Raw genomic sequence first — 12,336 nt, forward strand, 5'->3', positions numbered from 1 at the left:
AAGGGGATGAATTTGAAAACAATTATGAGAATTTTAAAGTTGAGGAATTTCTTCACCAATCGTGCCAATAAATATTGGATCTGACAATAGCACCAGACTATAATATTAATATACACACTTAAAATGTTAAGTGAGAATGTAATTTATTTGAATATTGTTAATTACCATTCTTGGATCTATTGTTGTACTTTTTTGATTTGTATAATCTTTGTAAATTAACTAGGTTTGGAGCTCATTGGAAATCTTTGATCTTTTTAAATGGCTTTTCTCCTTTTGCTTGATTGAAGGTCATCTCAGGATCTACAGTTAATAATTGTAACTCAAATAAAGTGCAGGGTAAAAGGGTCACTGAATTCTTAATTATTATTGACTGCTTTTAATAGTAGGCAGGATACCACAGTTACAAGCAGATCAAAGTAGGTTTTAGAATTTATGCCATGCATTCCAATAGTAATTGATTTTTAAGCAGGGAGCTTCAGTTGAGTTCATAAATGTAAATTGAGCGATAGTTTAATCTGGCTGTTCACATTGTGCCATGATCCCTGATGGCCTTATTAATGCATCAGTCTGACAGGAAATCAATCCTGCTGGACTTAATTGTGCCACCTTTCAACAGATTTTGAGTAGACTTTTAAGAATGTAACTAAACATCACATAACCAACTAAACCAACCATGAAAACATATAGGATTCTAAATGGTACTCCAGATGGAGATTAATACTGGAAATTTTTATTAACCTAGTACCAGAGATTTCCCTCACAAATCCTTATGAATTTCAAATTATAAATGCAATACATCAATAAATTTATGTTTATTTATCAAATAAAATCATATTGCAAATTGATTAATTTTTACTTCAGTTAAGAAATTTGAATATGTATGACATTTGGAAAAATCGTTTTTTTTGTTACAGCTAGACTTGCTACTTGGTTAAATTAGTCTGTTTCTTTCTCAGTTGAGCCTACTTTACCTTCTGAGTTCTTCTGGCATCGCCTGTTTGGACGTAATTTCATTTGTGGATTTAGGTTCGGTACAAGCCTTAAGCTCAGAATCTTTTGCTTACTTCTTCTATACAAAATTAAATTTCTTGAAACGTGCAGATACAATATATATGTAAAAAGATAAACTGGAGACACCATCATTCTATTTAATATTTCTGGTCTTAGCACAAACCTTTGTTGAAAACATGTATTGCAAAATGATTATAGAATAGGCTAATATCATAACCTTCCTCATATGTATTCAGGTTGCAGACCTGAATATTGCCAAACTATACAATCTAAACTCAGGAATTTGTGCTGCAATATACTCTTAAGCAAGATGTCTTCTGTGCAAGATGGCTAATTTCACCTCCACTAAGGTTGTGTCCTGAGGTCTGTTGGTTAGTTCTGTCCAATTATAGATTCCCTCTAGGGATTTCATTTTAGAGAACAAATCCAATTTGTGCACATGGCATATTCCATCAGAACCTCTGTGAAAGAAAGCAGAATTCCAGAGAAGTTGTGCTGAAATTAAGTCAACAAGAATATTGTGCCAATTGCTAACTATACTTATTTTTTTTATACACAGGGCATTAGTATATCACACCATTAATGTAATCAAGTATGTTTAGATTCTTTGTTCTTAAGGAAACTCAGAATCTCTTCAAATTATGTGAAAATATTTTGTTTATAACTAGATTCTTGAGGTGATGACATCGAAGATGTTGCAGCTGGCGGAAACCTTTTGTGTTGAAGAAAATCATATCCAGGGAATCCATCAGTCTTTGCTGCAAGCTGAAGTAAAATCACTGGTAAAAGAACTTGGCTGTGCTGCTGCCATCTTCAGTGTAAGATATCTGGATTAAATTTTTCAAAGATTAAGCTTTTTGTAAACTAAATCTTTTGATTTAATGAGATGTTTGCATAATTGTTTGATCTATATCCAATGCCCCAGTTAGTGACAACATTCATTTTAATTTCAGCATTCTTATCTAACAAATGGTTTTACTTGAGTAAAATGCCACAAGAAAACATGGTGTTAATACATGCAGCAATACTAGTTTTCTACAAATCTGCAGCATAGTTAAAATGATGGGTTCCTTGATGCTAAATTAGGATGTAGGGACAGAAGATTTTTGCATTGAGAATTGGAGTTCTTCATTACATAGCAAAGAAATATTTTCCTAGACACATAACTGTTCCTATTCTGAATTGAGGAAAATCACCTGTGGAATACCAGGCAGAGGGATGAAGTCGATATAGTTGCTACATACCTTTTTGTTCTTCCCTTCATTTCACATTTGCAGATTACCTGGCCCGCATAATCACTGCCTAGTGTTACAAAGATGACCAGTTAGGCACAGAGAGATTCTATTTTTACTGCCAGGTATTTTTATTGGTTTAGTTAGCAAATGTCATGAATTTTCCTCTGTGAACAGTTAAAGAAGAGAAAAAGTAATACCCAAGAAAAGGAATCTATGCTGGCATGGCATTCTTCTTGATCCTGATGTAGTATCCACGTTTCTGACATGGGGTCATCCACTTCTGCAATGATTGGTCTCCACAGAGTTGTTGCGGCCTGTACTCCTGAAATCCGTCATTCTTATTCTCTCCTTATCAGATCAATCTGTGATGCTTCAAATTTTGTTGGTTCAAGGTCTGTGTCTGATTTGTGTCAGCTTATTATTGGAAGTGGCCCAAGGGTGCAAGCAGTATTGCTTTATGGCTCTCCCTTCAACCTTGTGCCTTCGGTGAGTTCTCTTGTTTTGTCCTACTTGGACTGGTTCAAACCAGCCTAATCATTATCAGCCAGACATTGGGCCCAGACGACCAGATAGCAGGCTGCTCCTTTTTGCAAACCTACTACTTTACACAATAAATAGCTTCTAATCTAAGAATGATCTCAGGTTTAGCAGATTATTAGCAGAAGCTCCTTGTGTCCATGTTCAACTGCTCTGACTAAGCTATCCCAGACCAAGAATCAGGTCGCCAAACAGTTCACAAGGTGGTAACTGCAAGAACAATCTCACAAAATGGCCACCTCCATTCCTGCAACCACATGGCAGGAAAAAAGAGTCTTGCTTAGTCTATTTTCACTGCTCTTGCCTCATTCTTCTTCACTGATTTGTAGATTGCAGTTCTTTCTGACCAAAAGTTAGGATTAAAAGCCACGTGGAATCCACAGTCAGTAATGGTATCCATTGATTTTGGAGTCTAAAGTAAAAGTGTGGAACTTAATCAGTTAAGTGCACTAACTACCTGCTCTTCCTAATACATTCTAGTAGCTCCTCCCAGTAGATTATGAGGCCTGCAGCCATTGAAAAGAATCAAGATGAAGTCTGGAAGAGTCTGTTTAATTTACTGAGCTACCCCTTGCTTATGAATAAGAAACTTTTATTGAAGCATTCCTAGAAGATAACAACATACATTACAGACTTCTGCCCTTTTTCTACTCACTAATGCATGTGTGATCTGTATGACTTACAAGCATGTAAGAAAAGGTATATATATTCATATTTGGATCATCGGGAACTAATTAGGAATAGTCAACATAGCTTTGTGCATGGTAGACCATGTCTAACCAAACATAGAATTATATAGGTGATGAAGGCAAGGTAGTGAATGTTGCCTACATGACCCTTGACAAGGTCCTCATTGGGATCATGCCCAAGAAGGTTCAGTCACGTGGCATTCAAGAGGAAGGTAGTAAATTGGTTTAGACATTGGCTTTGCAGGAGAAACCAGGGTGGTAGTAAATGGTTGCCTGTGTGACTGGAGGCCTGTGACTGGTGGTGTGCCGCAGGAATCGGTGCTGGGTCCATTGTTATTTGTCATCCGTGTCAGTGAACTCGATGTTAATGTGGTAAACTGGATTAGCAAATTTGCGAACAATACCAAGATTGGGGGGAGGCGGGTCTAGTGAACAGCGACGAAGTCTGTCAAAGCTTGCAGTGGGATCTGGACCATTTGGAAAAATGGGCTGAAAAATAGCTGATGGAATTTAGTGCAGACAAGTGTGAGGTGTTTCACTTTGGGAGGACAAACCAAGGTAAGGTTTACATGGAGAGCGATTGGGCACTGAGGTAGATGAGAGGGATCCTGGGAACACAGATCCATAATTTCTTTAGTTTTGTCACAGGTTGATAGGGTCATACAGAAAGCTTTTGGCACTTTGACCTTCATAAATCAAAGTATTGAGTGCAGGAATTAGGATGTTATGCTGAAGTTGTGTAAGAAGCCAGTGAGGCCTAATTTGGAGTATTGTGTGTAGTTATAGTCAACAACCTACAAAAAAAATGTTAATAATGTTGAAAGAGTGCAGAGAAAATTTATAAGGATCTTACCAGCATTTGAAGACGAGTTATAGAGAAACGTTGGGAAGGTTAAGTAGAATGAAAGGTCATAGGTTAAGGATGAAAGGTAAATTATTTAAGGGGACATGAGGGGGAGATTCTTCACTCAAAGTGTGGTGAGAGTGTGGAATGAGCTGCCAGCAAAAGTGGTAGATGCAGGCTCAATTTCAACATTTAAGAGAAATTTGGATAGGTACATGGATCTGAGGGGTATGGAGGGCTATGGTCCAGGTGCAGGTTGATGGGGCTAAACAGCTTAATAGCATGGACTGTATGGGCAAAGAGCCTTTTTCTGTGCTGTGGTATTCTATGACTCAAAAAGTTTGTGTATTTTTATTTTATTTTGTCTTTCTGCTCGCCAAGTATCCCATGCAAATCATATAGGTTTCTGCATGTATTGCTAATGTCCATGTTCCTGCTCTCAACAAAGATGGAAGTCTATATTGGACACTAGAAAATGAAGATGCTGTAACCTATAGCAGGAAAAATAAACAAACTACTGGAGGATATCAGCAGTATGTGGAGGGAAAATAATTCAACATTTTGAGTTGAAACATTGCATCAGGATTTTTGCAAGTGGTTCATGTCAGACTGATTTACATTATTTCTAACCATAAGTAACAATAATCCAGATTGATTTCAAGAATGTGAGATGAAGAGTCCTTGAAAGCGAGTCCATAGGTTAGAACCATAGAAAATTACAGCACAGAAACAGGCATTTTGGCCCTTCTTGGCTGTGCCGAGCCATTTTTCTGCCTAGTCCCACTGACCTGCACCTGGGCCATATCCCTCCAAACCCCTCTCATCCATAATAGAACCATATGGGACACTTCAGTGATAGGGCGAGTGAAGTTATGCCTTCTGGTTCAAGACCCTGATGGTTGAGGCGAATAACTTCCTGAACCTGCTGGTGTGTGTCCTGAGGTTCCTGTACCTCCTTCCTGATGGAAGCAACAAGAAGAGAGCATGGGCTGGATAATGGGGGTCCTTGTGATGAATGCTGCTTAGTTGTGACAGAGCTCCATGTAGCTGGACTAGGCCATATCTACTATTTTTGTAGGATTTTCCATTCAAAGGCATTGGTGTTTTGATGCCAGGCAGTAATGCAAGCAGTCAGTATACTCTCCACCATACATCTATATAAGTTTTTCCAGAGTTTTAGATGTCATACTGAATCTGCAAAAACTTTTAAGGGAGTAAAGGTGCTGACATGGTTTCTTCATAATGGCACGTGTGCTGGACTCAAGGCAAATCTTCTGAAATGATAAGACTGAGGACTACAGGGTCGCTGACTCTCTCCACTTCTCATCTGCTGATGAGGACTGGCTCATTGACTTCCAGTTTCCTCCACCTGAATTCAATAATCAGCTCCTTGGTCTTGCTGACATTGAGTGACATCACTCAGCCATCAATCTCCCTCGTATACGCTGATTCATCACCACCTTTGATTTGGCCAACAGCAGTGGTGTTATCAGCAAACTTAAATATGGCACTGGAGCTTTGCTTGTTCTCAAGTAGAGTAAGGAGCTGAGCACACAGCCTTGTGATGCAACTGTGCTGAGGGAGATTGTGGAGGAAATCATTTTGCCAATCCGACTGACTGTGCAATAGAGGATCCAGTTGCATATGGAGGACAGAGGTGTTGAGGCCAAAGTCTTGAAGCTTATTGATTAGTTTTGAGGGGATAATGGCATTGAATGCTGAGCTGTATTCGATAAAGCTCCTGATGTAAGCATTTTCACTGTCCAGATGTTCCAGGGTTGAGTGAAAAGCCAATTAAATGGCATCTGCTGTGGACCTGTTATGACAATAGACAAACTGGAGCAGATCCAAGTCGTTTCTCAAGCAGGAGTTGATGTGTTTCATCACCAGCCTTTCAAAGCACTTCATCACAGTGGATGCAAGAGCTACTAGACAATAGTCATTGAGGCAGGTTACTTAGACGCATGTATAATTGAAGCCTGCTTGTAGCAGGTGCATAACTCTGACTGCTGAAGCAAGAGGTTAAAGATTTCGGAAAACAGCCAGTTGATTAGAACTCAGCCAGGTACTCCATCTGGGCCAGATGTTTTTCATGGGTTCACCATCTTGAAGGAATCTTTCACATTGGCCTCAGAGACTGAAATCACAGGGTTATTGGGTGCTGTAGGAGTTCATGGAAGTTTATCCATGTTTTGACAGTGAAAGCAAACGGAAGGCATGGAACTCATCTGGGAGCAAAGCCTTGTTATCATCTATGTTGCCTAGTTTTGCTTGGTAAGTGGTAATAGCATTCAAGCCCTGCCCCAGCTGGTGAATATCCTTCACTGATTCAAGTTTGGTTCGGAATTGCCACTTGGCATGTCAGATTCCGGAGGTCATACGTGGACCTCTTGTATGCTACTTGGTCGCCAGACCTGAATGCCACTGATCTGGCCCTCAGCTGTTTGTGGATCTCATGGTTCATTCAGGGCTTCTGGTTGGGAAAGACTGAACGATCTTGTATCTCATTATGTGTATCTCATTAGTTGTGCCTCTAGGCCAGCAACATAAGAACTTCTGGCTGTGGTGATTTTTTTCCATTGGGCCTTCCTAGCCTGTTGAATACAAAGGAAAATTTTGATGGGGAAGTTTAACTGCATGTGGAGAATAACAGATCAGATTTCTTTTAAATGTCTGCAAGTTGGGCAACACATGCAAAATGTTGGAGGAACTCAGCTAGTCACACAGCATCTATAGAGAGGAATTAATAATTGATGTTTCAGACCAAGGCCCTTCATCAGGCCTGGAATGAGAGTGCCAGTCTACTATTTAGACTTCTGCATAGATGCTGCCTGACTTGCTGAATTCCTTCAGCATTTTGTGTATGTTGCTCAAGATGTTCAACATCTGCAGAATCTCTTGTATTTATGACTACAAGGTGGTACAGTTTTGCAAAAGGGAGAAAATGAAGCTTTTTATATTGCTACCATGAGCTGGTTCTAAAATAATATCTCTCTCAAATGTTTTTTTAATCTCTTTTGGAACTTACAAATTGTAGCAATTTAAACATCTGACAGACATAGTATATTTTTACAGTGGAGAATATATCCAGTTCTTTGATTATGAAATGAATTTGATATTGATTAATTTAAGCACATTGCCATATCAAGTAGTGAAAATTGCAGTTAATATTAATAGTACACTTAGAATGTAAACTCCAAAAGTTTTTTTGTTGAGAGTAAATTTAAATTAATATTTAACAGATGATTGATTTTCTTCCTTATTACATTCTGTTGCTTTCCATTTATTTCCCTTGCTTGTTTTTGCCCTTCTGCATTTGGTCCCTCCTTTCCATCATTTCCTTTCATTTGATTCTACCTATCACCTACCAACCACTGACCCACTCCTCCCTCATATTGCTCCTGATGCAGGATCTCAACCCAAAATGTTGACATAAACCTGTTGCCTTCACAGATGTTGCTCAGACTGTTAAGTTCTTCCAGTGTTCCAATTTGTACTTAAATGTATTATTGAAGTATGTTAACTCCCAGAAGGACAGGAGGCACTGGTGATACAGATGAGAATAGGTATTCATTATGCTTAATGGTTGTTGGCATAGCTATGAAAAGGTGATCAATAACAATAGGGAAAGTAGTTGGATGTCAGAACCTGGCATCCAGTTAAGAGGGACTCGCTTGCTTCCTCATCTAAGTTAGTTCTGCAAGTCACATCTTCCTGAGATTGCCAGGATTCCTCTTAAGACATTCCATAACAATTCAAAGTACATTACCATTTCTTGTAGGGAAATACAAGACAATCTTTTCACTGTGTCGTGGTACAACTGACAGTAATAACAAATACCAGTACCAACATTGCTGGCAAAATAATTAAGCTCTGAAGCCTTTGCTATTTAGATATTATGAATTCAGATAAAGCTGAAATTTTATGTGCACAATTTTATCATGTCCTAAGCCAACTACTCTATTGGTAAATTCAGTCACACTTGAAAAACTCTTGAATGTCTAAACTATTGCAGAATAAGTAGATAGTGGCTCATTTTTTTTTCTTTTACTTTTGTATTGTCAGGCCTGGACAAGTATTACAATTTTACTATTTGGATTTGTTATTGGAATTGGTTTATTATTGTCAAATGTTTAAAGTTCAAAGTACATTATAAAAGTTTCTACACTGTGTGCAACCTTGAGATTTGTCGTCTTACAGGCAGCCACAAAACAGAAACCCAATAGAATCCTTTTTTTAAAAAAAAAACTACACAACAAAGACCATCAAACACCCAGTGTGTGGAAAAAAGGACAAATTGTGCAAACAATAAAAAGTAAACAAATAGCGCTCTGAACATGAACCACAGAGTCCATGAAAGTGAGTCCACAGCCACAAAGCTAGCACATCACTTCAGCCAGTCCAGGAGCTCATTGGTTGCAGGCCACAGCTGCAGAGTCAGTTCACCGCAGAGGCAAGTAGGTATCATGAAGCAGCAAGATGAATACCAGACTGTCCCTTGCCTCCAGCCCTGGCACCCCAACCTTTTCAATCTGGCCTGGGCCTTGGCACTTCAATCCAGCCCCACATCCACTTCAGCAATGGTCAAAATTTGGCTAGTTCCTTGCTCTCATATTTGTCCCTGCCACTTCGATCTGGCCTCAAGTACCAAGATAACAGTGAAAAGTTTGTCTTGCAGACTCTTTGTTCAGTTCAAATTATCACACAGCACATTGAATTAGAAAAAGTTAAAATAATGCAGAATAAAGCGTAAATGTTACTGAAAAAGTAAACAATAAAGTGCAAGATCATAATGGGGTAGATTGTGAGGCCACAGTATACCTTATTGTACGAGGTCCTGATAACAGTGGGATAGAAGCTATCCTTGAGCTTGGTGATGTGTGCTTTTTCAGGGTATTGTATATACTGCCCAATGGAAGGGGGAAGAAGAGAGAACGTCCGGAGTGGGTGGGGTCTTTTAACTTTGCAAAACATTACACGGATAAATAAGAACATAAGAAATAGCAGGAGTAGGCCAACTGGCCTATTAAGCCTGCTCTGCCATTCATAAGATCTTGGCTGATTGGCCAAGGTCTCATCTCCACCTACTTGCTATTTCCCCATAACCCTCAGTTCTCCTACTATGCAAAAATCTATCCAACCTTGTCTTAAATATGTTTACTGAGGTAATCTCCATTGCCTCATTGAGCAGAGAATTCCACAGATTTTCCTCTCTCTGGGAAAAGCATTTCCTCATCTCTGTCCTAAACTACTCCCCCAAATCTTGATGCTATGTCTCCTAGTTCTAGTCTCACCTACCAATGGAAACAACTTTCTTGCCTCTATCTTATCTATCCCTTTCATAATTTTATTTGTTTCTATAAGATCTCCTCACATTCTTCTGAATTCCAGCAAGTATAGTCCCAGGCGACTCAATCCCTCGTCATAGTCTAACCCCCTCATCTCTGGAATCAACCTAGTGAACCTCCTCTGTACCTCCTTCAAAGCCAGTATATCCTCCTTCAAGTAGAGACCATTACTCCAGGTGCAGCCTCACCAGTAGCCTTTGCAGTTGCAGCATAACCTGCCTGCTCTAGCAATGAAGGCCAACATTCCATTTGCCTCCTTTGAGAGCCTGCTGTACCTGTGAACCAACCTTTTATGATTCATGCAGAAGCATTCCCAAGTTCCTCTGCACAACAGTATGCTGCAGTTTTTTACCATTTAAATAATAATCTGATCTTTAATTTTTCCTTCCATTTTCCTTCCAAATGGATGACCTCGCATTTACCAACATTGTACTCCATCTTCCATACACTTGCCCAGTCATTTAACCTATCTATATCTCTCTGCAGACTCTCCAAATTCTCTGCGCAATTTGCTTTTCCACTCAATTTAGTATCATCAGCAAACTTAGATACACTACACTTGGCCTCCTCTTCCAGATCATTTAAATAAAGTTATTCTGAATTAACTGTCCCTTAATTGCCACATTAAGTCATCCACTCACACAGAATCAGAGCTGTTCCCTGTTTTCCACCCATTCCCTCCCCTTCTCTGGTATCTAAAATTAACTTGTTTTCTCTCTCAGTTCTGAGAAAGGGTGCTGGAACCGAAGTGTAACTGTTTCTTTTTCTACATGCTGACTTTTCTGATTTTTCAGTTTCCAGTCTTTTCTGATTTTTAAGGCAGAATGTGAACGTGCCAACTCCAGAGTTAGTTGCTGAGATGTATGGTTTGCCCTCTCAAAAACACATCATTGTTTTTTAAATTGAAAACAAATACTGTGCCAGAAATGCAAATTAAGGATTCTCTGCAGAAGTGTTATGTATTGAGATATATTGTGGCCCTTGTAGGTTGCTATCGAGCTTCCTTGTGTGTTATATGCTGAACATAATGTGAGAGGATGTTCTGGGTAGAAGACTTACAAGTCAAATAAACATTGGCACATTGTTCCTCACTCCTCCTTCTGTTGTGTGTTATTCATGGCCACCTGGCTTCCACAGACCAGAACCATAACAAGAGCCTTTCCACTAAGTTTTTCACAAGTAGTTTTTCTGCTTTCACATCAACAATGATAAATGAGCAGTTAACGTTCCGATTAAGAAAGTTGTATCTTCAAGATTTCACAGACATCCTACAGTTCTATAGTGTTAAGGATTTTGTGAAGTACAAAATATGCACAACACCTGAAAAAATACAAATAAAATGCACATCAGATTGCACTTTAACTAGTGTAACTACTGCCTCACAGCTCCAGTACCATGGATTCAATAATGACTTCCCTTACTGTTTGTGCACCGTTTCCATTATCTCCCTGTGGTTACATGGATTTTTGCTAGTGCTTTGGTTTTTCTTCCATATCCAAGCTGTGGGTTATTAGATAAACTGGCCACTAAATTTTCCCCAAGATGCAGGTGACTGGTATAATCAGGAGAAAAGTTATGGGAATATAGGAAAAGTAAAATGAGATTGGTGTAGGATTAATGTGAATGGTTGTTTGGTTGACATAGAATCCGTGGCTAATATCTTGTTTCCATGCTTTATGGCTCCTTGAAAATTGTAGGAATGTACTTGATGATCCTAAACTGCAAGTGTAACCTTAAGTGTTTCCTTTTATAGACATTCTCAGTGAAGGCACTGACAGTATTTTCAACTAAATGTCGAAAGATGGCTCTTGAGATATTTGAACAGACCATGCCAGTGGGACGACAGTGGAGGGTAAATTATCGATCAGGTAATTCAATCTCTCAAAAAAAGTTTAAAACATCCAAGAATCATGAACAAAGAAGTTGAGTTTAGAGCGTGGATCATTACTTGGAGCTATGATTTTGTGGCCATTACAGAGACTTGGATGGCTCAGGGGCAGGAATGGCTACTTAGAGTGCCAGGCTTTAGATGTTTCAGAAAGGACAGGGAGGGAGGCAAAAGAGGTGGACACCTGGCACTGCTGATCAGAGATGGTGTCACAGCTGCAGAAAAGGGGAAAGTCATGGAGGGATTGTCTATTGAGTGTCTGTGAGTGGAAGTTACAGGAAGGGGTCAATAGCTCAACTGGGTGTTTTTATAGACCACCTAATAGTAACAGGGACATCGGGGAGCAGATAGGGAGACAGATTCTGGAAAGGTGTACTAATAACAGGCAGGATTGTCATAGTGGGAGATTTTAATTTTCCGAATATTGATTGGCATCTCCCTACAGCAAGGGGCTTAGATGGGGTGGAGTTTGTTAGGTGTGTTCAGGAAGGTTTCATGCTGTATCCGAATCAATCAATCAATCAATCAATAAATATTTTTTTTTAAAACCCCAATGTGTAGATAAGCCTACAAGAGGAGAGGCTGTACTTGATCTGGTATTGGGAAATTAACCTGGTCAGGTGTCAGGTGTCAGGTCTCTCAGTGGGATAGCATTTTGGAGATAGTGACCACAATTCTATCTCCTTTACTATAGCATTGGAGAGGGATAGGAACAGACAAGATAGGAAAGTGTTCATTTGGAGTAAGGGGAAGCTATCAAGCAGGAACTTGGAAGCATAAATTG

The 12,336-nt window shown here is 39.3% G+C and overlaps 1 protein-coding gene across 5 annotated transcripts in view; it reads left to right on the forward strand.

Moving 5' to 3' along the window:
• ccdc142 (coiled-coil domain containing 142) overlaps nt 1–12,336 on the forward strand; it is a 139,400-nt gene that overhangs the window by 97,427 nt on the left and 29,637 nt on the right. For all 5 annotated transcript variants that reach the window (XM_059965587.1, XM_059965588.1, XM_059965589.1 and 2 more), the window contains 2 exons: nt 1,680–1,829; nt 11,418–11,532. In XM_059965587.1, coding sequence (XP_059821570.1) covers nt 1,680–1,829; nt 11,418–11,532 — 265 coding nt within the window. The remainder of the gene's footprint in view (nt 1–1,679; nt 1,830–11,417; nt 11,533–12,336) is intronic.

The sequence above is a fragment of the Hypanus sabinus genome, chromosome 3 (assembly GCF_030144855.1).
Source record: "Hypanus sabinus isolate sHypSab1 chromosome 3, sHypSab1.hap1, whole genome shotgun sequence".
NCBI lineage: Eukaryota > Metazoa > Chordata > Chondrichthyes > Myliobatiformes > Dasyatidae > Hypanus > Hypanus sabinus.